The 27,847-nt window shown below is 42.8% G+C and overlaps 1 protein-coding gene across 3 annotated transcripts in view; it reads right to left on the bottom strand.

Moving 5' to 3' along the window:
* rtel1 (regulator of telomere elongation helicase 1) overlaps positions 1–27,847 on the bottom strand; it is a 47,502-nt gene that overhangs the window by 5,781 nt on the left and 13,874 nt on the right. For 2 of the 3 annotated variants that reach the window (XM_035382150.1, XM_035382151.1), the window contains 19 exons: positions 26,773–26,848; positions 26,364–26,461; positions 25,722–25,777; positions 25,400–25,471; positions 24,249–24,330; positions 23,446–23,578; positions 20,553–20,666; positions 19,395–19,435; positions 18,553–18,638; positions 18,125–18,202; positions 17,762–17,839; positions 17,327–17,473; positions 15,650–15,765; positions 14,671–14,794; positions 13,030–13,219; positions 10,017–10,171; positions 6,517–6,612; positions 3,755–3,968; positions 2,802–3,002 (listed from right to left, as the gene is read on the bottom strand). In XM_035382150.1, the coding sequence (XP_035238041.1) occupies positions 2,802–3,002; positions 3,755–3,968; positions 6,517–6,612; positions 10,017–10,171; positions 13,030–13,219; positions 14,671–14,794; positions 15,650–15,765; positions 17,327–17,473; positions 17,762–17,839; positions 18,125–18,202; positions 18,553–18,638; positions 19,395–19,435; positions 20,553–20,666; positions 23,446–23,578; positions 24,249–24,330; positions 25,400–25,471; positions 25,722–25,777; positions 26,364–26,461; positions 26,773–26,848 (2,157 nt within the window). The remainder of the gene's footprint in view (positions 1–2,801; positions 3,003–3,754; positions 3,969–6,516; positions 6,613–10,016; positions 10,172–13,029; positions 13,220–14,670; positions 14,795–15,649; positions 15,766–17,326; positions 17,474–17,761; positions 17,840–18,124; positions 18,203–18,552; positions 18,639–19,394; positions 19,436–20,552; positions 20,667–23,445; positions 23,579–24,248; positions 24,331–25,399; positions 25,472–25,721; positions 25,778–26,363; positions 26,462–26,772; positions 26,849–27,847) is intronic. The other variant, XM_035382152.1, reaches the window with a different exon arrangement.

Genomic DNA, 27,847 nt, shown 5'->3' with positions numbered 1-27,847 from the left:
CTGCCTGCTGCCGTGGGCTATGCATGGAAAATTGTGGACACTCACTCAATCACTCACGGGCGACCTTTGCATGGCATATTGTGGTCACTCACTCACTCACTCACGGGCGACCTTTGCATGGCAAATTGTGGTCAGTCACTCACTCACTCATGGACGACCTTTGAGGGACGTTTAGTAGGACGCATGCACAGGTGCATCTCCCAAAACCACCACTTCGAACGGCACAACATTTTTAAGCAGTTTTATCTCCTAACGTTAGCTAACATGGTAGCATTATGCCATCTTTAGTTAACCTCTTAGCGCAAAGCCCCTATTGTAATCTCGGCACCCCGGCTCAAAGCCGCCGGCATGCCGAGATTACCCAACTCAGACATTCGGTGCTACTGCAACCAAAGTGTGAGTTAAAAACAGAAACGCATTGTTTTAGTTTCATTAGTAGACGATACACGACAACTATGCTGAAAATGGAGTTTCGCAGCCCCACCATTGTCGCTCTGGTCGTCCATTTAACACGCACCCCCTCCCTGCAGTTTCATGGACAACTACACCCCCCACCCATGACATAATGGACAATATTTTCTATCTTGGCATTCATAAAAATATTATTTTACCACTAAAAAAAATCTTATTTTGTCATAGCAACAAGATAAACCCGACAATAGCCCTAAGATATGCCTATACAGCAGTGAAAACGCTGCTCACTGAATAACGAAATAAACGAGAAAAAGTTTTTAAAAATGATACCATGTAATTCTACAGTCAATATCTGGGACTAGATATTGAATACATATACAACCTTACTGTTGGTTTTACGTGTAGAGATATCCCTTTTGAGACTGTGTGGTCATATATTGTCTTGGACAATCGGTTTGGGAAATATACACGCATTTGTGACGCCTGGGTATCTTCTAAAATAGCTGTGCATAGTGCCACACCTGTTGTTTACATGTCGTCGCCCTTTTTAGTACCGTCTGGCTTGATTGACAATTCATTAATTCAGTAGGGGAGAGTATAAGCTTTCTAACAATGTATAACATGTCTAATTCCGCTTTTGGAATAGCGTTTTATAGGTCAGCGCATTCACTTACGCATTCACTCTGTTAGCAGACAAATACGCTGCACCTAACAAAACGTGCTTAACGATATTTCGTAATTTCTTGGAAAATACTATTATTATTGAGGACTTCTGGACATAGCTAAGCCATATGTTTGCTGATCGACCTAGCTGACATCGTTTTCTGGAGCAAAACAGAAGCGAATAGAACAGTATCATTGACACTGTCTCTGTCTCCATCTGCCGAACATAGATGAAATTTCATCATTGCTGTGTAAGTATTACTGCTCAAAATATTTTGGTTATATACGTTATTTTTGAAATTGAGTATCTTTAAATAGGTTAGTGGTGTTATATAATGTGGATATTTCACAATAGTTTTTGTGAAGCATGCAACAGTGACGACGTGAGAGTTGGAACATTGCCAAAACGTGGCAGACGGTTGAAAATTGTTTTCATGTCGTCCCATCCCCATACAAGAAAACATACCAGAGTACAGAGTATAGAAATACACACAAGAGTTAATTATTACACATTTAGGTACTGTACTGCATTGTGTGACAATATTTTTGCATTATTTTTTAATCTGATAGCAATGTTTCATCTTAAACCTTTATAAGGGGCTCGTTTATATGCTTTATAATGGACAAAAAGCATTTTATTCATATTTGGAGAGATTTTGGATATGTTTCTGGACCCGTAGATATTTTAGACCACTGTACTGACTGAAAGCTTGTAATTCCCACTGGAAAATTTTGCAATAGTGATTTTCTTGAGTTAAAACAGTTGATCTGTAGTGAAATACGCAAATATGTTGTGATTTACAGCAATGCATAATTTAGGCATTTTGGATAGATTTGGAGACGCTGGGTAAACTGCTTAGTTTTTGCTTCATACATCTATAGTAGTTCTACATATCCACCCTTAGATTTTATGAACTTGTGGTCAAGAAGTTTTTGATCTAGCACATGTATAGTTTAATATGCTGTATATATGCAATCTCTCAGTACTTCATTGCAAACTTAAAAAGTGCAAATTCATTTTTGATTTTTTGTCAAAGCAATTGCATCTGTGGCACTTTATTTCTTCCAAAATTATGAATATAAACTAATCTGCGTTATTATTGTAAATTGTACAGATGTCTTGCTTCATTTAAGCCATTTTTCAAGTATCTGTGGTGTTCACATCTGGAATTATAAAGCCTTAAATAGGGTACGTATGGGCAAGGATTGGCAAGATTTGGCTTGTGCGCTAAGGGGTTAACCTAGTTAGCGCATACCACCCATACAGATGTATGGACACACGGAGGACAACAAATAACGTTACAGAGGTGAGGACATGCCATAGCTAGCTAGCTATATATTAAAAGTTTTACTCATGACACTTTGTACAGGTACGCCGTGGGTCTGGACGGTTTTGTGCTTGTTTTTTAACAACAGTGGATCCTGTTTGCCAAAGTAATTTCTATGGTATGCAGAATATCTCATCTGTATCAATGTTTAAAACCAGTGAACCAAAGTGAACCAATATGTTGGAACACATACTTTCCAACATCCTGCCAGAATCTTTTCACTGGTGGACATTCCTGCATTGTATGTATAAGAAAGGCTCCGATCTGATTTGATTAACAAAGATTACAAATAGAGGATGATATTCAAATGATATTCACAGTGCATCTAACTTTTGATGTCAAGTACAGTCTATATAGAAATTAAAATGACTCCTGATAAGAAGGTGTGTCACTTACCTGCACGCTCCTCATAAGAGGGCGTGTCAGAGACGTGCACGCTCCTGATAAGTACACTGGTATCACTCTGATGCATTAGCTTGTCCTTCTGCGCTTTGGACAGAGAGTGCTCCGGCTTGTAGCCACACCCAATCCCAGTCAGCTCCCGGCACGTCTCATCATACCGCTTCTTGTGGTGAGGCTGAATGAACTGGTAGAACTCTGAAAGGACAGTTTAAAACAGCGGAGATTACTTTTCGCCTTCTAGTGGTCAAACACTGTTACTGCTGTTGAGGGTGGCGGGAGCCGCCTCCTCAGTGGAACAGTTAGCGAGTCGTGTGTATCATCCAGTCAGTGTGTGTCAGCCACATGGAGCCTGTCACAGTCGTGCCCGACACAGGACTACAATTCACCCGCAGATGGAATAGCCCAACAGCAGCACCCCCCTCCACCCCATGACAAAGCCATGTGGCAATAACTCCACACAACAAGCGGCTGATTCAGGACCTGGCGTCGGCCCATGGGGCCCATCGCACACAGAAACCCATATCTGTGATAGGACTGGGGCACCTGGCAGCCCGGCCACCAGCTGATCTGACTGGTGGAAAATCCAGGGATGTGAACATGGCAAGTTAATTTGCGGCCTTGAGGGTAAATCCATAGATAGACATAAAATAGATACTAACTCGACAGAGTTAAACAATTAATTTGTTACAATTCAGGGGTTGCAATTGTCTCTGGAATGAAAACAAGGGAGTCTGGGAACCCCTAATTTAACAAAATATCTAATTATCATAATTATTATCTCATTGGGAGAGTAAGCTACATATCTAGTGTTTATAAAAAATCTCCAAAGCCTAGCAATGTGCAAATGACTTTTACCCGAACTTTGAATGTGTCACAAAGGGGTGGAAGGCAAGTCACTTCCTCTCTTTGGTCATCTCACTTCTGCTTTGCGTGGAACTGACACTCACCTCTCAGAAGGATGTGAGTGTTTGCATCTTTCGTGAACAGCTCCACCAACACCAGCAGAAGCTGGTCCAGGTCGTCCGTCCTCTTGTAGGTCTGCAGGGCCTCCAGGATTTTGTGGGAGTTCACCTGACTTAGTGACCGCTTCATTGCCGCAATAAGCAATTTGGCCTTTTCTGCTTTGGTGTCCTCTTGAGAACTTTGAGGAAGCATTTTGTTCTGAGGGAAGATACAAAAACAGCATTGTGACCTTCGGAATAAAGCAAAATTAATCTCTGGCGCACACACACCCACACAGGGAACATTTAAAAAGCATTTCAGTGTTTCAATGTCACTGTAATTTTAAAGGTCACTTCAATAAACTCGCTTGGCTGTCGACAGTTTGCCAATCAACAAAATTGAAGGAGACCAAGTACTGACCCTGGGGTACCCCTACCAAGTCCATATGAGAAGAGCTAAGAGTTCTCGACTTGTTTCTCAAAAATACATTGTCCACCTCATTTCCATTAACAGGTACTAACTCACCTGCCCATCATGTAATTTACCACACGTTTAACACAATAATACTAATTAATGATTCTACCCCGACAAAAAAAAAAAAAAGAACTTAAAGCCACACTCTCTGAGAAAGTTTTTTCACAATTCAGTTATTTTAGCAAAACCTATAACTTAACAGCTAAAAGTAATATGGCTTCAAGCAGCAATTACGGGTGCTAAGCATAACAGCACCCCTTGCAAGTTCTACAAGTATCCAACCCTGGATGAAGAGAGTGACAAATTAGCGAAGGTTCCGCAGCAATAGAGGAAAAGGTTGTGTGAATGTTATTAAATGTAGCCACATGGTGCTGCTAATGGAAGGGTCCAACAGAGAATGCCGAGATGCTCTGTGTTTTTATCCCTAACACATATCTTAAGTTTTATTGCAATTAAACAAAGCACTAAGGAGATCTGCTTATTTCCTGTCTGGACAAGAAAGTACAAAAAAGGGATGACCAGTCACTCTTGAGAAGTGTTCTGTACCATCCAATAACAAGTCAAGTTTGAACAAAATCAGACATTGCATTGAGGAGATATGGCCTACTCAGAGGCATTGACCTCTGGTCACCTTTATGGGTCTTATCAAAATGTTTTTGATAACTAGCGATCAAAATTGTCCTAAGAGTCAGAAACATTAAGTTTGCAAAGGGGAGGGGGGAGTGTTGGTCACCCTCCAACTACCTAACACAATGACACAAGCTGAAAACGCACTACAACTATTGTAAAATGGAGGGCTAATACTATCATTTCTGTATTTTAAAAGGGGGAGTGGGGTGGGGGGGGGGGGGGGGGGGTGACCAACAGCCTAACACAATTATACAAGCATTAAATAAACTACAAGCCACTGTAAAATGCTCATAATTACAGACACCAGTTTTAGCATATCGCCTGCAAATTCACACATGACTGGGACTCCCAATGTTGGTCAAAATGGTCTCAAAGACATACATTGTTTTTTTGTACTTAAATTGATTGTTTGCATGTACTGCACACATTTGGCATCCCAATAAAAAAATATTGGTGGTAATTTCTCTACTTCAAGCATGTGGTGTGTGCTGTAAGCACTGTGTAACAGTTGAAAAGTTCTCACAACAAATAGGCTATGTTGCTAAAAATTAGCACAGAACTGGGAAATGTTGTTCAAAATTGATATTTGGCAAAAATGGTGTCTCTAGGGTGCCTGAAAACGCTGGATCTTGGAGGGTTAAAAAAAGTTCACAAAATGATGAATGTAAATCAGTTATGCCTCTGTATAACTGCAGAGTTGTGTAAGTCGCTCTGGATAAGAGCATCTGCTAAATGCCTGCAACATAAGCAACATAAGCAAGTCAAGTTTTGGTACCCGAAAAATACACGTATGACATCAGCACTGTCCAAAAGACTAACCTGAGAGAATTTAAGGACTCTGTTCCAGAGTGAGTAAGGCTGCTTGCTGGTGAACCATGCAACAAGCAATCCATACACATTGTTTCCAAGACTTTAAGCAAACTGGTAGACCACTGGGACAGATGCAACAGGAACAGGCAAATGAGTTAATACTGTTGACTTTGTAGAAGGAAGTTCTCCACCCTAGCTCTCCCTGATCTTCTACAAAGCACTTCCTCATTGCCTATCTTCGGCCATGGGCTGAAGACGCATCTCTTCAGACTATACCTGGACTGACTAACTATCACCACTCTGCGGATCATTTCTATCACTTAAATTCCCCTCTTTGATATTACAGGTTTCTGAGCACTTTCATTAAAGATCCAGCTGCAATAATGGGATTGTGTGTAGGAACGTATACTGTGCAAGTCATTCTAGAAAGGGTGTCGGTTAAATGGCTAAAAATGTAAATGTAACCCTGAAAAAAACTCGCTTTACCACTTCATTATTCTAGAAGGATGTGCTTTTGCCACTGAGCATTGCTAATTTGAAGTTGTTACCAGAATAGCATTCTCTAAAAGAGAACATTTTCCTCCACCACTGAAGCTTTCTGAGGAAGACAAAAAGAGGAACTTCTTAAATCAAAAAAAGCCACTTAACAGGGGAGGTCAATCACCAGGACTGCCTCAGTTCTTCCCATAAGTGTCATGTGTCACTAGTCTTTTTGAGAAGAAACACTGACAAAGAAACGACCACGCTGTGCCTCAAGCAACAAGCGCGTGACGTTTTCACAGGGAACACGAGTGGGTGGGGGGGGAAGACATTTACGGAACAGGCCTCCAGCAGGGGACCTCCGCGCGCTTACCGGCTCCTGGACCAATCGGATTTTGCGCCTTCCGCCCCGCGATTCGTCGTCCAGCCGTTTGTCGTGCTGCAGGGAGAGGGTGGACAGCCGGCTCGCCTGTGCAGAAGGAAGCCAGCCCAACCAAAACAAAAAAAAAAACAAACAAAAAAACCCATGACCTGGGTTGTGAAACGTGCCGCTTCGCAGGTTCGTTACGCGCGCGTAATCCTCCACGTGGGGCGCATTCCAAACAGCGCCTCGGCGCTTGAGATGGCATTCCCATGACACGAGAATTCTTTTTTCGGGTGGGAAAATTCTGGAACGAGGCCTTTTGTGTAGTAGCTATAGTGGGGCAAGTGCCAACATGCTACAAGAATGTTGGCTAGCGTGAAAAACGACATTTACAAAGCATGAACAATGTTGACTCTATTAATATCCCAGCACAAAATAATAATAGTAATAATGGCATGTAATAATGAGTCAAATGAAAAGGATCACTGCCTCAGTGACCTTAGCTGTGCAGTATAAAATTAGTGAACAAAAAAATTTTTATTCACTTCAGTCAGAGAAGCGAGGCTTAAGTAAAATGGGTTTAATTCCTGAACCCAGCGGTTTTAACAGCTAACAGCCCCATTTAACATCCGGCACTCTGGATAAAGTGGAAAGTGAGGGGTTTTTAACTGTTGAATAATAGAAGTGTATCAACAGATAAAACCCCTTACTTATCCAACATGTAAAATAAATGTACTTGATTAGAAAATTATTATAAAAGATACCAATTATCAATTAAATTGGCAAATGTGTTAATAGGCATAGCAACTTGTTGGATCAACCGTTATCAAAATGTACAACACACAACCTGATTAAAATTAAGAGATTTAAGTTTCAACAAGTATACAACGTCAACGGTTAACTACCTTAAGAGAAAAAACAATTACTGATACAGACAGACAAGTTACAGTGCTTTCAGAAAGTATTCAGACCCCTGCAAAAATTTCTAAAAACCTGCTTTCGCTTTGTCATTATGGGGTATTGTGTGTAGATTCATGAGAATAAAAATGAATGTAATCCATTTTAGAATAAGGCTGTAACGTAACAAAATGTGGAAAAAGTGAAGGGGTCTGAATACTTTCCGAAGGCACTGTACAGCCACAGAAGAAATTCTTGAAAGAAAATACCAATCAACAGCTTGTTCTTCCCAAGAAGTACAAGAAAACCAGATCAACCCCAGAATGTCTCTGCAACAGATGTTAATGGCCTAATGTTAAGTACCCAAAAATTGATGATAAGTAAAGAAAAGAGAATTTTAATGTCGTTCAAAGAGGAGAGGGGGAGATAGCTGAGAGGGAGAGGGGGTGCAGATGTGGCTACACTGAGTAAGATGGAGAGCGAGGTCACACACGGACTGTCTTATCTGAACGCAAACAAATGTACATATAAAAGTTGCCTCATGTTGTTGGGAGCAGGGATAAGAATTGACACCATTATCAAAAGATCCATGGTTCTGACTAGTTTATAAAGAGACTAGACATGAATATGTTAGGAGGCAATCAAGCTCAGGCTACAGAATATCTAAAAAAAACCCCGTAAGTTTACTCCTACTTTCAACAACAGAAGTATTCCTTTCCAGGAACTTCACATAATTTCCATGGAACAAAATCGCACCGCGTTGGTTTCCACTTGAAACTAAAAATGTAGATCTGGACAACTATCAGGCCTCAACAGCCATTATCTACACAGACATTTTCAACCAGTGTTTTGAATTAAATGCCACAGACTGCACTTGAATTCAAAAGGAACGTGATCTTTGTGCGTCAGTAGCCGCACGGTGACTCTGAAAGAAAATTCCAGAACACTTTTTGTATCCCTGTCGCGGGGGGTTTCCTTTTTATGTTTGTGGAGGGGGGAATCAGGGATAAAGAACAGACACATTCCTATGGTTACACAGAGCGGGTTATTATACTGTCTGCTTCTCAAAGGTGATACTCTAAAAACCGAGACAGCTGACACTTCCGTGTCTTTCTGCCGAGGGGTTAAATAAAATGTCATGTTACACGGTTGAGGGTTAGCAGCTGTGCTTTTAAATCACTTGTGATGTGCAAATAATAATAAAATAAATAATTTGAAATGTCCCAAAGAAACGTGTATCTGGTTAAAGACACCACGGTTTAATGAATGCAAGGCAACAGCACACACGCACCTGAGTGGTAACACGCATTGAAACAGGAATCACAAATTTCGCCAAGCAGGAAATTTATTTTCCTTCTTGACATAGACTGGAATTTCTGGGGTTTCCTGGCTCCAAAATTAGATTCCACAATCTGGGCTTGGTGTACATGCAAAGTTTGGACAGGAACTTAAGGTAGACTGCAAGCTATCTGTGAAAGGTACAAAGACCTGTGTGTACCTAACGTTATCATCGCTCTGCTGGGAAGATCTCGGCAACGTTTCAGGAAAACAAAAACCCCTCCAGAGTGCAAACCAAGCTGCCAGAAGACTTCCTGTTACTCCTGCTCTGCACTTCCTGTAAACGCAGTCCCAGAACGCCCTGACCAACCCAACAGGGATTTTTATTACAGGCTATTTACAGTTATGAGGAGGAAATGACTCGAGGGGCGCGTAGCGCGGAGGTCAGACGGTTTCGATTCGGACTCTGCTCCGAGTGACGTCCGAACGCAGATGTGCGTGTTGGTAAACACCACAGGTTTCTATCTACGCTCAACCACAATTGAAAGTGAAAGGAAAGGACTCCTTACGGGAAAGGCAGAAGAGGCATGCGGGGATTCCGGCAAAATTAATTAACGTTTCCACATTCCCAAAGTTATTACATTCCTAGAGCACACCTGCAGCTGTTCGGTTTCAACCTGTTAAACTGGGTTTCTTAGTGAAAGGCACCTTGTTAGGTTATACAACTTCTAAACACATACCATTATATGCATTATATAGTTCAAAATAATTATAAAAAAATATGAACATAAGACCATAAATGTATTCGCATTTTGGTTTAAAGAAAAACATTATTATCGGTCAGTGTACAAATTTCCATCTAGCTTGGTAAAAAAAAAATTTGTACAGTGAAACCCAGGGGAGAAATTTAAAAAATTGGCTTTGTGTTGGTGACCGTCAAGGCAGGGGGTCTAGTAGCAAACACTAAGCTTACCCAAAATAAAACAGAGACCGTTAGCAGTCCAGAATACAGGGCAGTGCTGCCACTCTCCCCACGCAAAGTAGCTAACACAGCTCAAAAACTCACTAGAAGACCCTAAATGATGTCATACCGCCGTTTGCATATTTATGACATCACCACGTACTCGTTTGCAAATGAAAGGGGGGGAGGATTTTCTATAAAAGGAAACCATAAACCGTATCATTTTATTGCATTTTACACAGGGTTTGATCCCCCACCACGGCGCTTACTGTACTGTGATGGCACCTCTCTCCGCAACCCTCTCCGATTCCCCTCGGTCTCAATAAAGTGAAAAAAATACACACGGAGAACGAAGTGCTAATAAAGCTCCCACCTTCTCCTCACCCGGCAGGTGGTCCCTGTCGTCCCGCCTGGTCCTGTCGCTGTCCTCCAGGGCGTCCAGGAGACCTGTCGGCTTCCTCCGGTCGTCCATATCCGCCTCGTACTGGATGCAGAGCCGGGCCGTTCCGCCCCCCGTCGCCTGGTCGTCTTAACAAGAGTGCGAGCGCTAAGTGGGAGCAGGAGAACCGCTGCCCTGCGCCGTGCCCTTGTTGTATACCAGGGGGCACTGTGCCGCATTGATGCTATTCTATGTGCTGCTGACCTCGTCCACCAGAGGGCACTGTGTCACACTGACACTACTCTACGTGCTGTTCACATGGTCCACTAGGGGGCACTGTGTCACATTCTCTGCCTAAGGTGGGTGTTAGAAACGATAAGCTGCTAGGTCTTCGGGAAAAACGCTGGAGTATTTAACGTCAGTCGTAATGGAGGATAATTTCAGGGCTAGATTTCGAGTCCCTAAAGACATGCTCTCTCTGCAACGCACAATTAGCCGAGTAGTCCAAAAGCAGCAAATAGGGTTGGACCGATGTAAAAATATTCAAACCGGTTTGATATTAAGCCAAATACGGGACCGGACCGGTACTACCACATTTTACCACTAGGTGTTGCACGTTATTCCACTTATACAACGGGTTACCAATAAGGTTACTTTAATATTTATTGATTTTTATCGACTTAATCAGCTGAAATTGAAATATTCTTCCACAGCCATTTGGGCATATTATTTTACCGTTGTCAAGCAAAACTCTCGTTGGTAGTTCTATTTGCACCGTTAAGCAAAAACTCTAGTCGTTAATTTATGAAAATCAGGAAAAAATAGTTCCTTCTATTTTTATACCATACAATTAACACCAATTTTGGTCATTTTTGTCATTGCATTATTTAAGAAAACTGCATGAAACCATAACTCAATCAAATTCATTTCCATGGCTCTGTTGTGCTTTTTATAATGGTGCGGTCATGCAGACATAGCGTTTTCCCAAGACTCGGGCTTGAATGCCAGCTAGCTTTATGATAGGTTTGCTGTCACTTGTCACCTAGCCAGTATTAAAATTCAGCTGGGTTTTAGGCAAAAATGGTCTCACGGCATGCTTTATTATATTCAGAACAGCGGTTACTATAAATGCAATCGTTGACAAAGATACAAAGGAAAATGCGTCCGGTAGCCACAAGTAAAATACGGAATGCTTATTCTACTGTCCAAATGAGGGACGATTCCGTAATTTTGTGGGACATCTGGCAACCCTAAATAAAGCCAGTGACTAGCACCGTGATTCAACGTTGCCATCAATTGCGAAATTGGACATTGGAACGGGAAGGGTACGTAACAACAATTCAAAATCGAAAGAATAATGTTGCTGTTTTAACTGCTTCAGAATGCTGGATTTTGAAGCGCATTGATTTTAGAACTGTTAAAAGGCCGAGGTGTCCCTTAACTGAGAATTAATGCCCATCCTTGGACCAATCAGAATCGAGTATTCAGCCAAGCCATTGTATAAACAAACATAATATTATGTTAATCACATTGCCATATTGCTTATTACTAATGCAATACAAGTTGGATTTAGCATCGTCGGCACATATTGCTGATGTAGGCTACTTTTTAATTTGCCATAATGACAAATGCCGGTTCAGTCAGTTCGCATAAAATCAAACCGGTTTAAGCTTGTACACCGGACTGGACCAGCAAAACCGGAAACCGACCCAACTCTAGCAGCAAATATGCCATTGCTAAAGATGTGGGTTGGGCTACCTGGTTATGGGCCTTTATATATCATTATCAATCATCAACATCATAAAACACTTATCAATGAACAAAATGAACCATATGTGTTGCACTTAGGTTATTTTCGAAAACTATGCGAAAAATAGTGAAAAATCTTATCCTAAACTGAAATAAATATAAAAATCAGTTTTTGAAAAAACAAACTAAATTAAAACCAGCAAATCTGCACTTAAAACTAAAACTAAACTGAAATGAAAATGGAAAACTAAGAAATAAAAACTAGTGAAAAATGTGAGGTTATTTAGAATATGTTAGTTGATTTAATGTAGTTAAATCAACATCCTATTTAAAATTGATATAATAATAATACTTACATTAACATTTCGTTTTTAAAGTAACTACTGAAATTGACTTTGCATAAATATCAAACACTCTAAATAGACATCTCTTCTGCGTATGCCTTTACATACGTCTCCAAACTCACGTAGATTTGTATCAAAGAAAAAACTCAGATAAGACTGTTCTTTTGTGGAAACGTAAGCACAGTCAATAATTAAATCTGATTGTATGTTTGTACACAGTGGGGGCGGCGCTTATACAGGGGGTACCTACTGGGGGCTGTGCTTAAACTTGGGGTACACTTTGGGGGCTGCGTTTAAACTGGGAGTACTTACTGCCAGCTGTGCTTAAACTGAGGTACCTACAGGGGGCTGTGCTTAAACTGGGGTACCTACTGGGGGCTATGCTTAAACTGGGGTACCTACTGGGGGCTGTGCTTAAACTGGAGTACCTACTGGGGGCTGTGCTTAAACTCAAGGTACCTACTGGGGCTGCACTTAAAATGGGGGGCACCTACTGTGGGATGCGCTTAAACTGGGGTACCTACTGGGGGCTGCACTTAAATTGGGGATATCTACTCGGGGAGGCGCTTAAACTTGAGGTACACACTAGGGGATGCAATTAAACTCAGGGTACCCCCACAGGGCTGCACTTAAACTGGGGGGTGTGCTTAATATGGGGGTACCTAATGGGGGAAGCACTTATACTCGGGGTACACACTGGGGGAAGCGCTTATACTCGGGGTACACACTGGGGGAAGCGCTTATACTCGGGGTACACACTAGGGGAAGCGCTTATACTCGGGGTACACACTGGGGGAAGCGCTTATACTCGGGGTACACACTAGGGGAAGCGCTTATACTTGGGGTACACACTGGGGGAAGCGCTTATACTCGGGGTACACACTGGGGGAAGCGCTTATACTGGAGGTACTTACCGAGCCTGCGTTTCTTCAGGCTGGGGACGTGGGAGTCCAGTGCTTTGGCCTTGGGCATGAAAGAGCTGAGAAGAGTAGGGCAGGGCTGGTGGGACCCACCACTGGGGGACCCGCTGCTGGAGGCCCCGGCTTCCGAGGACCACGCGGCCCCGCGGCCGGCCGCCACGGCCTTCTTCTCCGGTGGGGGTCTCTGCGCAACATGGATGTACACTGAGCTCAGACCCACGCACTTCATGCTTGTGCAAGTAAGCCATAACCGGGGTTAACCTACAGCAAGCCAACAAACCGGTAACACCTCACAGGGGTTTCCTTTTCATCTGTATATTAGTCACTCAACCAGAAGTCCAACGTGACTTATTAGTCACGCCACGGTTTTTCCTGCATTGAAATGCCTTAGTTGGGCCACCCAAGTGGTTTTTTCATTCAGTTAAAAAAGGTTAATATTACATAACATAACGTAAGACGAGAACAGGCCATTCAGCCCAACACTGCTCGTCTATTCCTACCACTAAACTGTACTTAATGCTTAGTTTACCTAAAAGCTAGATAGTATCTAACACTGTATCAAGCCGGGCCTTGAATACCCCCAGTGTTTCTGCCTCCTGCCACTACATGTCCAGGCAAGCTATTCCACACATTGACCACTCTCTGTGTGAAAAAATATTTCCCCCTCGTTCTGCTAACCAAAATATTGTACCCTTTTGCTTTGAGTGACAAAAATGAGATGCATTTCAAGACATGTTGAAATTCCAAATATCACTACTCCTGTACAATGACCCCCTACAATATGATAATCCTTCAGTATAGGCCAGTGGTCTCCAACCCTGGTCCTGGAGAGCTACAGCGTCTGCTGGTTTTTGTTTTCACCTTAAAATCAGCACCCAATTGAGACCCAAGACACCAGGTGAGTTGAGTTATGTGCGTAATCAACTGCTCTAATTGATTCACGAAGTGCAGAGTCACTATGAAAACCAGCAGATCCCGTAGCTCTCCAGGACCAGGGTTGGAGACCACTGGTATAGGCTATATTTCCCCCTAATTCGGCCACTTGGGTAAACTTTCAAAAAATGTAACATTTTGCCACGTGTTTCATGGTTTTCTAGCCCGCATCTCAATGCACATGGTGACCTCTAGAAGTCGTTACAGAACCTTACATTCTAAATGTAGCTAAATATAGAGAGAGACAGGGAGTCGAGGGGGCAGACCAACTGCAGTCACAGTCAAGTCACCACCATGCCCTACTTTGAGCCAGGAAAGATCCTGCACACCAGACGTCCTGCTGAGTAATGAAGAAAGCAGCCTACTGCCTAATACGGTTCATACGGCCTGTCGTGTGATCAAAAATTCAAAGCAGTGTGAGTTGAGATGTCACTGACGTGCGGGAATATATGTCGACGATCCATTTCTGCATTTGTTAAGATTTTGTCTACTACACGCAAAAAAATAGCCATCTGCTCCTTTGTTCTTCCTCTTTCAAAACACAGTACACGTGAGTCATAGGAAAACAGCCCGGAAATGTTGATGCTGGGGACTGCTGAAACCCTTTAACATCGGGTGTTATCTTAAGGGCTTTTCATGGAATAAAAACAGTGCGCTACCCATCACATTAGTCACCGACGAATCTACGGAAACATTACGTACCAGTTTCTGAGCGACTCTGAAGAACTGCGCGACGTCGCGGACCACGTTTCCGAACTTCTCGTCCGAACGGAGGTGCGGCTTCACCCACGAAGGCAGCTGAGAGCGAGCATCGGCACTCTTAAACCTGAGCGAAAAATGTCAGAGGAAAGGCGTTCATTTTTCCAGCGACAGCAGACAGCAACCCTTACCGCTCGGCTAATCATCATCAGCGTCCCACAATTTCATAAACTTCTCAAGGCAATCAGTTACACAATTTGAGACAATGACCATCCTCATAGCAACCCTTACAGAGCCGGTGTGACACAACGCATCCATCCCGTTTGAATATTCGCTTGAAGTTTGCTTCTGATCGGCTCTAAACAGTCACACTGCTGATTGGTTAAAATGTCAATTCATGTTGATTACATGATTCGCATTTTTCCAAAATGACAAATAACTATTCTTGACTCCATTTTTGTTTCTAATAGTCACATTTTCCTGTAGGTGGTTATCGAAGCATTTTGCTTTCAGGATTTTCAAAAATACTGAATAATCATAGCATGGGTTTTATTTTATATTTTATTTATAACTATTAAAAAATGGATGACTTGATTCGATGGTGAAGAGCGTAACAGAAAACGGGCTGAGAAACAAAGCAAAACCAAGTCCTGCTGCTATGCGATTGAAAAGCCGGGCCACTAATTGTTCTTAACGCAATCGTGCGCTTGTAAGTTTGCCGTGATAGGGTTGCATTAAAACAGAGAGATCGGGCCATGGCCCAGTACTGCGGTAGTGAGCACCTGTGGAGGCTGCGGTAAGTCGGAGCCTGCGGGGGGTGCAGCAGCGAGCGAGGGGGGAGGGAGGTTTCGGCAGCGAGCACCTGTGGAGAGTGCGGTAGTGTGCGGGTGCGGGTGGAGGTGGCGGTAGTGAGCGGAGGTGGAGCTGGGTTAGGGGAAGCGGGGGGGGGGGACGGGTGGAGGGCGTGCAGAGGGGTCCTGACCTGTGATCGCACAGGAAAATGGCCCCGTAATCGCTGCAATGCCGGATCACCCTGCCGATGGCTTGGTTCACTGCCCGGGACGCCTGCTGTCGGTACCACTCCTGCCCGGACAAATACTGAACACCCACACCCACGCAAAGACATTTACCACCCGCACGCAAACACACAATGACTTCAACCCACATCTAGTGGAAAGGAGACTTATCTGGAATGAAGCGGCACAAAAGGTGCTGTCAAATGGCTCAATAAAACTGACGAGGCAAAATGTCACTGCCATGGTAACCTTCCTGCATGGTAACCGTAACTACAATTACATTCTAAAAAGAGACACGGACATCCACTGTCTGTGCCGGAAAGGAAGCCCATAACAGACAAGTATCCATCAGTGATTTTCACTTTGAAATTAAAAATGGATTGTAAAACAACCTATTGAAATTTTTATGACAATGAAGAAAGGAATACTGTAACCAAGACAAAAAACAGAACAGCACGCATATTTCAAAAAATGTGACTTGAATTTGAAAACTTACTCAAGAATCAGTTAAATTCACATGAATCAAGCTGCTGATGGCTAAATGAGCAGTTATCCTATCTCTGGAAATAAAGAAGCATACTTCCAGTATACTTGATAACAGTACACTTCCTGTAGGAAATGCTGAATGTTATCAGGAAACCTCAGTAATTATTTAATTGCATTAGCAACTGGGGACACGGAGGCCTGTTCGTCCAAAATTCGAATAGCATTGCATGTTAGTGTTTTATGCCCTGTGTATGTGTATATCCAAATGTTATTGTGTCTATCTCAGATGTCAACATTGGTCATCCTTGAAAGTTTGGTGAAATATGTCACCATATTTTGTCATTATGTTCATTGCATAGGACTATGTGAAATGCTTTGGGATTTATAAGCATTCTTATCATAAGCCCGGCTGAAATGCAAGTTGTTAGCTTACTGCAGCGTTGAGTGTTTTGATGTAACTTTTTATTTTTTTTATTTATCGCCTCCTATTGGCCAATTTTCAGAAAGTTTTGCAGGCTACTACAATATTGGAGGCAACACTTTTTGGAAACAGCAAATTTCAAGCAGATCGGTAATTTTGTTCATAAGTAATGGTATTATTATCCTATTGACAAAGCAAAACCAAATTTTATGCACCTCCTTGAACCTTCTTCACGATGATAGGTATCAATTTTTGTGAGAATCAGGCCTATACACCAATTTGTGCAAATCTGTAGAAGAAGCGTTTTTTGAAAGCGTTTTTCAAAAAAGGTAAAAATGCTGCAGAAAATCCAATATGGCGCACTTTGTGGGTCCTTATGGAAAGTGCTTGTTATGAATCAGGGAATCTGAGGAAAGAATAATCTTGAGAATAAAGCCAAACGGTTCAAAAGTTATAGCCCAAAAACGATAGCTTTGTCTTACAGCACCACTATCTAAGTTCTTATTTTTCATTTTTTTTATCCTGAGTAGTGGGTGGGAATGTGAACCTACCTGCCAAATTTGGTTTCTCTACGATGTAGTTTTTGCTGTGCAAACACTTTTAGGGCAGAAAAATAATACAAATCGAAAGAAAAAAATAGGGCCCCAGCACCTAATAATAATAATGATGATGCTGATGATGATGATGATGAAGGACAAACAGTAAGGGGGCAAGTCCAAAGTGAATCACTCTTTACCCTGACTCCACCCAGAGCCTTTCTGCACATTTCGTCGAGGTACTGCATCTTCAGAATGACTTTCGGGTCCATCATGGGCGGGAACGGCAGGCCGGTGATGACAACACCACGGCCGTAGGTGTCCGCGAAGTCCAGCCCTTCGCTGGCCTGAGAAAACAGGAAATTACTAGTTTTCCAGGCTGATTTAAACCACCATCTACTTGGTGAGAAGCGTCCCCCACAGTGGATGTAACAGTATGATGTCACGTCATGTGACAAACACACACACACATCTGAAAATGATGTAATAAAGTTTATACATCCAACTGTGCAAACAGCAGATAATCAGGACAAGCAGTACTAAATATCAAATCAAATGCACACATTGACAACGTCGTACAGCCAGGACAGCAGTGTGAAATATAAACGTTAAAGAGGAGAAACGGAAAGGCTCACCTTTCCTCTGCATACTGCAAAGAAACTGCCTCCTTTCGTTTCACGATCATCAACTTTACTATAATAAGCATCCATCACCTAAACCGCAGGACAAGAGAGAAACATTACATCCCACAAATGGTGGCTTTTGCCTATGAGTAATGTCAACAGACGGAATGCCCCATGGAGAGCCATTACAGCACCTTCAGTGATTAGCGTGCAAGCAAAGGCTAACGGCTGCAGCACCGCTAGTTATATAGAGCCATAATTATCCCCATGGGCCAATTTATTCTGCAGCATAGTATGCGAGAAGGAAATGATAAATAGCAATAAAGAAAGTACCCACTATGACACAAAGACATGAAAAATATATGCTGTGCTAACCTCAGTGAAGGTCCCCTTGCCTCGCGGCTCCACAAACATGGGTTTCAGTTTCTCTATTCGGTCAGCGTGCCCGTTAGCCTGCGGGGACAAGGGCAAAGAGCGCTCGCTAGGGTAGCGCTGCGACAGAGCCGCGCCCCGACTCTAGCTAACGGCTACATTCACATAGCATTAAAAACACAGCTAATTACAATGGAAAGATATTAGTGTGCACGTCCAGCCCAAGTTGGGTTCAGGCGCTGGATTTAAAAAAAAAAAGGCAAACTATGAAATGGAAAAGATATCCACACACCAAAACTAAAAGCTCCCAAGAATTTAAATTAACAACGTGACGTTTCGGTCGCAATGACCTACTTCAGGCATCCTGATGATGCCAGGTCTTTGAGACCGAAACGATGCCCTGTTAATTCAAATTCTTGGAAGCTAATTACCCTCCAGAATTCGATGGTCTTATCCATCACTGGATAAGAGGGGAAGAACACCAGTAGGCCGTGGGGAACAACCCGTCCCAAATTTACTGTGGGAGGAAAATAAAAAGGACAGAATAAAAAACATGAGGTTTTAAACTTAAAGAACAGGATGTCATCAGTTAGAGAGGATAGGAGAAAGGGCCACAGCCGAGAAAGTGGCATGATGGGGCTCGGACCCCGTACAGGAGAATCACATGACCAAGAGTCACCCGACAAACCGCGCCACACGTCTTGTCCGGGATCTAACCGGAAAGTTTCTTTGCCAAATGGCAGAGCGCCACACAAACAGAAGCTGCTCCAACTGATCAGACACTTCTCTCTCTCACGAAAAAGAATCAAATTACAATTATCGTGAGTATTTGGTATCACGCGCGATTGCACATTTCATCAACGCAGAGAGCTGGTGAATGGTGGACAGCAGGGGGCGGTATAGAATGGTTTCCTACGGGAGGGCATTTGTACGTGATGTTTTTGCTGCCGGTAAGCGAGGTCTGATGGGAAAATGAGGGGAGGACACTGCCAGGAAATATGTGCAGTACAACACATCAGGGTCTAGTCAGCGGTTTACCCAAGCTTACCTAATTGTCTTTATTGGAAAGGCCCGTAGGGTTTCAGGGCTGAATCCTGGTGTGGGCAGAGTAACATAAGCTGCGGTGGTGCGCATGAACGGCTTTTCCAGTGAATTCAAACCACAGACATACGTGGACACTTTCCAGCTCATAACTGGCATAAGTGGTCAGGCGAACAAAAGAAACGTGTTCACCGCGGGAGCAGAAAAAAAAAAAAAGTAGGTCACATCTTACCGATGGTATTGCCCAGCGAAGCCATATTTTCAGGAACAAACCTAGAAGAAAAGAACACATTTTCACTGAAACCGCGCAAGGCCACAGTTCCGAGGTAAATAAGGAAATGAAAGTCTCAGGTTCCATCTGTCCTTAGGCACTAACTCAACTCCAGCTGTAATGGAGAGCACAAGGAGACAGGGCATGCCACTTTCAGACAGACGTAAAAGCAGGAAGAACCAGATTCAGGGGTTTCTAAAAGGATGTGTGGGGTTGCATTAGTATGTACTCTTTCTAGTATCACTCTGGCAAATACTGCTTGTAGCCTTCAGCCTTACCCGCTTCGCGCAAGCCCCCTAGTGGCCAGTGTCCTGAGATAGATTATATCATTAATTATATTGGACAATTAGTACTGGTCATTTTAATTATTAACTCTAAACCCAATTTCATGGTTCATTTTATGAGACTGATCATTTAGTGCGGTTATACCACTCCACCTACATAATTGGTGCCACGTGCAAGGTTAAGACAGACACGTTTCAAATATCAATCCCCAATATTCTATAATTAGTAGAGGTATGTTCCCCACAATGCACTGCAAGTGGCTCGGTCAGGTTTGATGTTTGGTTTACCACGAAGCTAGAACATAGTCAAACCTTTTCTGACTGTGGAATATTATTTTATTGTATATAATGTGGGGACATTATTAGGAGAACAACTTCATTATTCTATTTTTGCTAAGATAATTGCATTTGTGGCACTTAATTTCGACCTAAATTATGAATGTAAAATAATACATACCATATATAAGTTAGTATTCTAAATGGTACAAGTCTCTTGCTTCATTTAAGCTATTTTCCAAGTCCCGGTGATGCTCACACGAGGAGTCATAAAGTCCTAAATTGTTAAGGGCTAGCCAGATTTGGCATTTGGACAAAGAGGTTACATTTACAACGCACCTGTGTTATTTCTGTTTCCCGGCAACTTTTAGTAAACACAATACAAGTTGAAATATTAAGTAACAAAAAGCGGCAGGGAAATCAATGCTGGGTGAGGGGGAAAAAAAAAAACGGTTTCGAGTGACAAGGCAAACCCAAGACACCGGGCCTGCTCCCCGCCTTTCGTCTCCGGCCGAGGCGGGAAAACCCCGGAGCCGCGGCGGCGCCGCCTGACGCGCACCTCCGATCGAAGGCCGAGCTCAGCTGCACGCCATCGGGCCCTCTGTCGACGACGCTGACGAAGATCTGGTCTCGCTGGATTACGTGCGGGTTCTCCAAACGCACCGGGAAAGGTCTGAAAAGAACGCCCACAACGCAAGGAGAAGAGAGAAAAGAGAGAGAGAGAGAGGAAGCACCAAAAACAAAGTGACCCCCACTCACATCAATACAAAGCCCTGCAATACCAAGAGTTGAGCAAAGCAAACAATCCCCTCACTCAGCTGGTCCTGAGCCTTAGTTCCCCACATACACTAACACACACTAACACCTCACCTTCTCAGGATCAGAACAAAACTACAAACATAATTAGAATAAACCAAATTGCAACACAGCTGAAACAGAATTATATAACCTACTGGGAAACTAAAACAAAATTGCAAAGTAAAATGAAATGTTATTTGGCCCTAAAAAGACAGTATGCTGTAGCGAACTACCTGACCACAGTTACTGACAAAAAACTGAGAACCACCTTGACGAGGTACAGACTCAGCAAGCACCACTTAGCCATAGAAACTGGCAGGCACAGACAATCATGGTTGCCAAAAGAAAATAGATTGTGCCAACAATGCAAAGGCAACCAAATTGAAACGGAAAAACACTTCCTAATGGAATGCACAAAATTTGACCAAATTCGCCAAAAATTCTACCAAAAAATAATCCAGAAATGTCCCCAATTCAATGATATACCCAATGACGATAGATTACCCTACCTATTAGGAGAAGAAAAAGGCTGCTGCATATTAGCAGCACAATTTGTGTTCTCTTGCCATACTCTGAGGGACAATGTGTGACCACCTCATGCACACATTTACACACAGCATACACACGTACAAGCAGACACATAATATTCACTCATGCACATAACACACAGATAGTCAGACACACACACACACACACCTAACATCACTTACTGATATTTTTGTATATATTTTTTTTTATTTATTTTATTTTATTTTTTATATAACGGATTAATTGTATATAGTTGTATGTTATAACCACTGCTTTGGCAACACAAGTGCCTATATTTGTCATGCCAATAAAGTTTGAAATTGAAATTGAAATTGAGAGAGAGAGAGAGAGAGAGAGAGAGAGACATATCAGATGTGTCAGGTGAGCTCTGACGATATCTGAAGGCTTATCGGATTACGGCAGTTTTAGGTTGAGTCTCGGGCGAGACGACGGCACGTTAGTCATCGGGAACGAGGCCGAGATCAGACGCGTGCGTTCGCGTGCCATGAACAGGGCCGCCGTCTCGACTCCCCTCGTTATCTCCCCTCGCATTGGTATTTTCAATCTTCCGCAATAGCGTGCGTTTCTGCCAAGGCCCTTCACAATAAATCTTCCTGTTTGCACCGCCTCAACAATCTAAGCCGACAATGTAATTGCCACTGCTTAAGCACTGATGATAATGTCAAGTTTTCACCTACTTCTACTCCACGGGTGTGGGCCTGGCTCTGGGCAAAACAAACATAACCTTTTAACGTTTGAGTGGCAGTGCAAGGGTATGTTTTTGCGCAACTCAAACAAAAACATGATCTAGTTTTTATTATCCTTTAAGTGTTAAGGGGCATGTTAGGTTTGTTAGAAGCAGTGGGAAATACCCACAATAAAAATGAGAGCCACAGAGTCTGCGGGTTTTTGTTTTTTTCCTGAAGACCAGTGACTGAACCCGCTCCAATAAACCAGGTGACCTGAGTCAACTGAGTAATCAACTGCTTTACCTGATCAATTGCCGTGCTGCTCAAGTGCTGAGTAACAACGAAAGCCAGCAGACCCTGTGGCTGTCCAAAACCAGGAGTGAAGACCACTGGCTCAAAGCCATGCTTTACATAGCATTTAAACTTCCACCCATGCTCACTTTCCTTCCTGACTCTCCCCATATTAGATCAACTAACTGTTTTTTATAAATGTCTCCATTAAAAATTAATTGCACAATTAGTCACTTGATTGTGCTGTTGGGAGAGTCTATGGAAACCCCCGGAGGATGGAGGATTATTAAAAATAAGATTAAATCCCTGCAGGTCACATGGTGGAGACAAGCTGATTGCCCTAGTCATAAATGACCAAAACATTACAAAACATTAAGGTCGCCATCCAAAATGAATATGCTACTACTCAATTATAGAAACAAACAGGTGGGAATAGGAAACTCCCCATGTATGAGTCAACAATATTGTGTTTTCTCTGGTATTATATCGTGTTTCTTTGGTCCAAAGTTCAGCTGGCTAACCCAAGACTTGTCACGCAAACCCATCTTTATCTTTTTCCCCCATCAATTACAGAGAATGCAGACCAACGTTATTTTCTTTCTACTACATGTTGTTATTATTATTATTATTATATATGTTTTATATTCTATATGTGTTTATTAATATTTCAATTTCAATTCCACTTCCTGTTTTCATTTTGGTTTTCAGGACCTTTCCGCTTTACAGTATTTCTGCATCATTTTACATAAAAATCTAATTTATTCAAAATTAAAACAACAAAATAGAGGAGTGAGAGAAAGAGTGATTTGGGGCAGGAAACAGCAAGGGATGGAAAGACAGAAGGAAAACGAGAGAGACAGAGAGAAAGACAGAGAGAAAGACAGAGCAAAAAGTTGTGTAAAAAGTTGTGCAAGTTGCTCTGGAGAGAGAGAGACAAAGGGAGAGAGAGACAGGGAACGAGAGCGAGACAGACAGTGAGTGAGTGACAGAGGGAGCAAGAGGGGGAGCAAGAGAGTGAGGGAGACAGATACAGAGGGAGCGAGAGAGAGACGGAGAGAGACAGAGACAGACAGTGGGAGAGAGACAGGGAGTGAGAGAGATTTGACTTTTAACGGCTCGGCTGGAAAGGGCAGTAGCAGCACTGACATCTGCATTTCGGAGGTGAAGGAGGAGAGGGGCGAGAGGGTGCCGCTGGTCAGGATGATGCTCCGGACCCCCTGGCGCACCAGCTCCTTCATGCTGAACCCGGGGCAAAAGCACCAGTAACTCAGGATGTTCCCTGCAGGAGAAAACACTCTGGGGTCAGATGAGGCCCCACCCCCCTGCTCAGGACCCAGGACCCACCCCCCTGCTCAGGACCCAGGACCCACCTTCATACATCCTGTGGTCAGACTACAGAGGATTATACATTTTCAACATACAAGGTTGAATGAGAGATTAAATGGGATTACATTTTGAATATACCAGGTTGCCTGTGTGGGATTAAGTGGGATTATGTCTTTTGAACATACAAGGTTGAATGTTTGGGATTATTCCGTACTCACCAGGAACGGTACACAGTTACCAAATGTAAAATTATAGAAAAAATTTATCTGATGGGTAGTACCAATGGAAAAGTAGCAAATAAAATCAATGTTCAGTCTGGTAAAAAAAAAATCAAGGAACCTAAAAGTGGATGTGTGCTTGGGGGGGGGGGGGGGGGGGGGGGGGGGGGGGGGGGGACAAAGTAATTCACTAGCAATTATTTTTCCAAAGGGCATGTTTCAAAATGGAAGGATTAGGATTAGGACAATTAGATTGGGATGGACCAGCAAAAAATCTAGTTTAAGGAAATTCCAACCCCCCCCCAAAAAAGGCCGTGCTTTGAAATCTGCATTACACACATCGTACAGGAGTAACAGGGGGGAAAGAAAAAAAAAAACAGGAAGCAGATGCATTCATCTGAGCACCTTGTTTCTTCGAGGACGATGAGGCCCACACGTCCACGGCTTGTTTTTTTCGATTGTGGCTGGTGTCCCGGTGGATGTGAACCTATTAAGACAGAATGTGCTCAAGAAATATGGACGTGACACAGCGAGGGGAGGAAAAAAAAAAAAAAACATTCCTGCAGCGTGAGGTCATTCCGAACTGAAGGGCTTTCATTGCTTTCATTCTGAATCCATTGTTTTTCCTGCACGCTGTCATAACCATGAGTAACTCTGAGAAAAGATCAGGTAATACCAGAAATGTGATCCTGGGAAATAAAGCTTGTGTGAAAAGGGCCGACTGAACTGTGAGTTTAATGGAAAGCCAAGCGAAACGATTTCATTCAGTCCAATTCTACTTCCCATCATGCTTTGAGTCACTGGGAGATTAGCATGTCTGAGCAGTACTCTATAGTAGGCATTGCAGGCTGACACAGTGAGCAAATCACTTACGCTCGCTCAACTGCTCTAAAAAATTATTCAAATCAATTCAAATCATAATTTTCGATTTTCATTTTGGGCTGAATAATACCCCACAGACTCAACAGAACAATATCATACTGGTATTACTTGCTTAGCGAATCAAATTCCTACACTAAGGTTTAAGCGCTCTTGGATTATAACTAAATTAATAGGCTATTGCCTATAAGACATTTTAGCTAGACCTATGCAAAAATTCAAATACAACGAAACGGCCTGTAATAGCCGCAAAACAGACTTTTGGCCTATTATTTTATTTAAACAGACAGTGCCAAATCATAAAAACCAGTATCTCCCCAATTAAAACATGCCTCCTCGTTTTCCCCGTTAGAAACGTGTTTTCAAGACGCAGAATGCATCGACAAATTCCTGCACAAAAGCGATTTCTGGTCCTTGTAGCGAACGGCCCGCAGACAGACAACTCTCTCGGCCTCCAGGGATGCGGCGTCACAAGCGTTTCAAACGAAAGCTGTGGTCGTTCTGAAGAAACGTAATTACACACATCCACTAAAATAGCAGCGCTGGCATACGCCAACGAAAACATGTTTCCCATTTTCCCATCATTATATTTGTCGGGAACCTTGAAACAGTTTTGGGCGGGAATCCCTGGGAGTCGTTTCCCAGCATTTAAAACCGAGTGCAGCGCCTGAGCTCACCTTGAACTCTTTAGTGTTGTCTGCAATGTGCTTTCCAGCACTGCCCTCTGGTGGCTCTGCGCAGAACACCAGCTGTGAAACAGAAAGGACACGCACGAGGTCGGCGCAGGTCAGTGACAGGCCTCAGGAGCTGAATGGCCTGCTCTCCTCATTATATATTCTGATGTTGTCATGTTCTAGATGTGCTGAACAGCATTCTCCTCACATTGTTTCAGCTTCCATTATCATTAAAGCATCACATCGTTATGAGGTGATTTGTTATTAAAATGACATGCTGCATAAACTACAGTATATATTGTATAAACTACAGTACGTATCCCACCTCGATGATGTCCGCTAACTTCTGCAATCCGGACGTGTTGTGAAAAATTCCAGGCCCTGAAACGAACAGAGTAAAAAAATCAGTGGCCATCGGCGGCACAGTTTCCCCGTCAGTGGAGGGGCATCCATACCGGTTTACCAAAACGGCCGGGGAACGGCCCTGCCGCGGGCGGACCGACGCGGTGCCCACTCGCAGGACGCTGGTGGATAGGCGGCTGGGATTGGTTGTGTGCCGAGTCCCTCCCAGGACAGACAGCCCAGCTTCGGAAAATATTTCACTCAGGACATCAGAGACACTGAACCGTTTCAGTCAATTAACCACTTTAAAAATGAACAAGCTACTTGCATTTTAGTTTTAAAAAGGGATCGTACGGCACACATTTACTGGATGTTATTTTGTGCTTATAACCCCCAGAACCACAACTGTGCTTTTAATACAGCTCAGAGGTTTATGTTCTCTGGTGGATAACTGTGTTATTAGTATTATTATATTAATTACGCAAAACACTGCGCAAAATGTATTTGGGCACGTACTGTATACGACCTGTGCTTCATAAAATAACAATTTAATTTTATTATAACAAATCCACTGAGGCCCTGAGATAAACAGGAAGTGCTGAGACAGGAAGTGAAGTGCACTCACGTCCGGCCAGATAGCCCACGATCTGTTCCAGAGCTTCCAAGATGGCCGCCTTGGTGACGAAGGTGAGCTGGGCCCTCTGGAACAGCTCGTATATGAAGCTGAGGTGGAGAGACGGACAGAAAACACAGAAACAAAAAAATAAAAGATCTTCTTTATATATGAACAGGATAACAACAATAAAAAAATCAACCAGATATTGCAATGTAAACAATCAGTCAAACTGATAGCATCAGTAAGACCCAAATTCCCATGTTACAGTATGTGTGCGACATCTATAGAGCACTGCGTGTCCTGTGTGTGGTACATATCGAGCAACAGCCAGAAGTGTTATGCGTAACAGAGGGCGTTTCAGAGGAACTCCCACCAGAGGACGATTCAGGCCTGGGGAACAAGGCGTTAACTCACTCACCTCCCAGGCTTGGTCACCCCTTTGCCATCAGGAATTTCAAAGGAATCGATAGCAGCCTCCAGGTCCAGGAGGATTTCTGAAAGGCCATCGCAAAACAAATCTGCTCTAAACTGCCCACGTTCATTAAAGAACAATAAAAAGACAACAGGTCATTCAACCCAGCTAGACTGGTCATTTAGCTACAGGCTAACGTGTATTTAGCACTGAATCAAGGCTGGACTTGAACACCCGAAGGGTTTGTGCGTCTACTGCATGACCTTGTAAACTTGAGTTAAAGGAGTACCATGGTGATTTTCACACTTTCTCGGTTTTATGTGCTATTTGCACAAGAGGCATTGAAGAAACACAATGAGTAAAGTATTAAATATGTCCGTTCTGTATTTGAGAAAATATGCATTTTAAATTTATCGTCCTATTTTCAACCGGTTGAGAAAGTTGTCAACTTGGTGCGTCACGAACACAGTAACCACTCCCCTTTCCACGCCCCATAAACCCATGGATAACTCGAGACCCATAGTTTGCGCCGCTGGCTTATGGGCAAGACAATGCAAATATTTGACTAATGTTAGGTTCACTTAAATTAGAGTGCCTTTTAAGGACTATTAGATTATTTCTGGTTATATTCATTTAGCTAGCTAGCTAGTTAACGTTAGCTAGCTAGGCAGTTTGCTTTCATAAGGCAATGTTATCGATAACGTTAGCTAGCTAGTTTGCTTTTATGAGGACGTTGTGCTTTTATCTTAACTTGGCTAGCTAGATAGCAAAAAATTATAATTGGATATAAGTCAACGTCCTTACCTTAGCTATCTATCGATACTTGTTATACTACTAAGCTAGCTAGCTTGTGAAAAGTCTCCCAAAAAGAGCGCGAATCATGGGGGTAGCTATGGTAACGGGGCACGGTCTGTCAATCATAGCTAACTGACAGTTCTCATTACCATGCCCAGACGGTTCGGGTGAACTTTTATAGTGGGAAATTTAGGCTTAGAAAAATTTGTTTTAAAGTACATTGAAATGACTGAATAATAAAAAAATTATGCACATTTGTTTTGTTGTTGCCTGAAGACAACTGGGA

This window comes from Anguilla anguilla, chromosome 11 (assembly GCF_013347855.1).
Source record: "Anguilla anguilla isolate fAngAng1 chromosome 11, fAngAng1.pri, whole genome shotgun sequence".
In the NCBI taxonomy this organism is placed as follows: domain Eukaryota; kingdom Metazoa; phylum Chordata; class Actinopteri; order Anguilliformes; family Anguillidae; genus Anguilla; species Anguilla anguilla.
Note: the sequence above shows the minus strand (reverse complement) of the source record. Positions and strands in the feature narration are given on the sequence as shown.